The sequence below is a fragment of the Triticum dicoccoides genome, chromosome 1B (assembly GCF_002162155.2).
Source record: "Triticum dicoccoides isolate Atlit2015 ecotype Zavitan chromosome 1B, WEW_v2.0, whole genome shotgun sequence".
Lineage (NCBI taxonomy): Eukaryota > Viridiplantae > Streptophyta > Magnoliopsida > Poales > Poaceae > Triticum > Triticum dicoccoides.
The window spans coordinates 30,256,390-30,258,600 of NC_041381.1; the positions used below are offsets into that span (position 1 = coordinate 30,256,390).

The 2,211-nt window shown below is 38.4% G+C and overlaps 1 protein-coding gene across 1 annotated transcript; it reads left to right on the plus strand.

The window, feature by feature from the left end:
* Positions 1-530: 530 nt before the first annotated feature.
* LOC119300227 (homeobox-leucine zipper protein ROC4-like) lies at positions 531-1,901 on the plus strand. Its single transcript, XM_037577256.1, has 3 exons — positions 531-805; positions 886-1,003; positions 1,638-1,901. The coding sequence occupies exons 1-3, from the start codon at positions 531-533 to the stop codon at positions 1,899-1,901; spliced, it is 657 nt and encodes a 218-aa protein (XP_037433153.1).
* The last annotated feature ends 310 nt before the right edge of the window (positions 1,902-2,211 follow it).

Consider the following 2,211-nt stretch of genomic DNA (forward strand, 5'->3'; position numbering starts at 1 on the left):
AACTTGTAGGAGTAATTGGTGCTCAGTATTATTGTACGTAGGTCCTCCTTATCTAAATATACCACATATATTGGATCTGTAGATAGATCCAAATGTATATATAGATAGGTATAGTTATCTGGATAAAAATAAAAGAACATGATGGGATGAGAAAGTAATAGTTTTGCATTACTATGTAGACATAGTTGTTTTCAAAAAAAATTAAGTAATCAGCCGAAGGTAATCATGAATATACCATCGTGAAGTCAAGAATGTATGTCAACTACATCATCTTTAAAGTCTACATGATTGCATCCAGATCGGTGTCGGAAACTCCTATGGACGAATTTAAATTATTTTTAAAGTGAAGTACCATCCGACTAATGTGGGCACAAAAACCTAAATGTTGTTGGAGATGTAGTTTCTTGTATGACGTTTCCTTCTATGTGGTTCATTTTTCACTTCTACATGTTTTTTTTAAATATTAGTTTACTGCTGCCTTTAACTCTATATAGGGGAATAAACATTTTGTTTCCCAACACCAGATCACCATGGACGGGGAGTGGCCGCAATACAACAGTGTTGTGCTCAATGATCTTGACCCCTTCATGACAAGTGAACACAACCACCTATTGCAGCACGACCATGGTGATGAGACATATGGTCTACTTGGAGCCATTGCCAACGTGGGAATGATTGATGATACCAACGTTGTTGCTGGAAACGAAGGAAACAACAATGGAGAAACCTACAGTCAACAGAGGATGGAGAGAAGGCGTACCAACTATCACCGTCTCCGCATAGAACAGATCCAACAACTTGAAGCGTACAATACATACTCAATCATTTTTTCTTACCTACCGAAGATGATGTTTACTAATGCATTTCCATTAACGTCATCTGTAGTGTCTTCCGGGAAATCCCTTATCCAGATGAGAAACTCCGGAAGACCCTTAGTGAGAGGCTTGGCATGAGTGCCCAACAGGTCAAGTTCTGGTTCCAAAACCATCGCAGCAATAGTAAGGTAAATACTATTCTTCTCCATGCTGAATAACATGAGATGTCGCCACATGGGTCAACTAAGACATGCAGTTATGCAGATTTTTGCGGTTAATTAGTACAAACTCCAATGAACAAAGTAGCATTGTTTTTCATCTGAACTCACAATGCCACGGGTGAGGCTTTTTGGCGCTCTCGCTCAATGGAGAGAGAATTTTAAAAATAATACAAAATTCAGTTTTTTAGATTCAAAAATATCTGAAGATCAGTTCATAAGTAACTATATAGATGTGTGTAAAACTTCATTTTGAAATACATTTTGATGTGAGCTGTACGAAAAATCATGTACTTTAATAGTGAAGAGTACATATGCTAGACATACATTTTTTTTGCTATTTTTGCGTAACCATCTTTAAAATGTATTTCACCACGTACCTTTACACAGAACTAGTATTCATCGATGGGTATGTGCATATTATGTTCATGACTTTTTTGTATTCAAATAATATGATTTTTGAATTTTTAAAATTTGAGACTACATGAAGCTCGAGCTCCATTAGAAAATTCTACAATTTACTACTATGTTACCCTCGTGAACATGGGGTCATACTCTTATAATAACCGCTGAAATGATGCATTCGTGAAATTAATAAATACAGGGCAAGACACAAAGGCGGGAGACCAACACTCTTCATTTAGAGAACCAGATGCTAAAATCTGATAGGCAAGCCATCATGTTGGCTATGGAAAATAGCACTTGCCTCAAATGCAGAGGGGCGGTTGTTCAAACTCAGGACACCTCAGAGCGCCAACGCTTGTTCAAGGAGAATATGAAGCTCAAGGAGGAACTTAGGCTTGCCACGACGCATCTTAAAGAGGGTCTCCAACAAAATGGAATGTGGCCCCGATTGACCCGCAACTAACCACACCGTCTTTGGTTGTTTCCAACGTAATCCTGTCGCATGAACGCTAGTTTTGCTTGATTCCTAGGCATGCAAATAATGCATCATGTTGTGTGTGTATGTGCATGACTTGGATGCTTGTTTATTTCTTTTCGTAGGCTATCATGGTTGCTTCGTGGGATGTCACGAGATATAGCAATCATGGCAACAATGTATGGGTTGTGGAGTGAGTGGTTTTGGGATGGCATTGCCGTGAAGCTCAGTCCAGTGCCCATCTTTATATCTTCGAGTTTTTATCCAAACAGATCAAGTAGAGTCAAAATAATTAAAA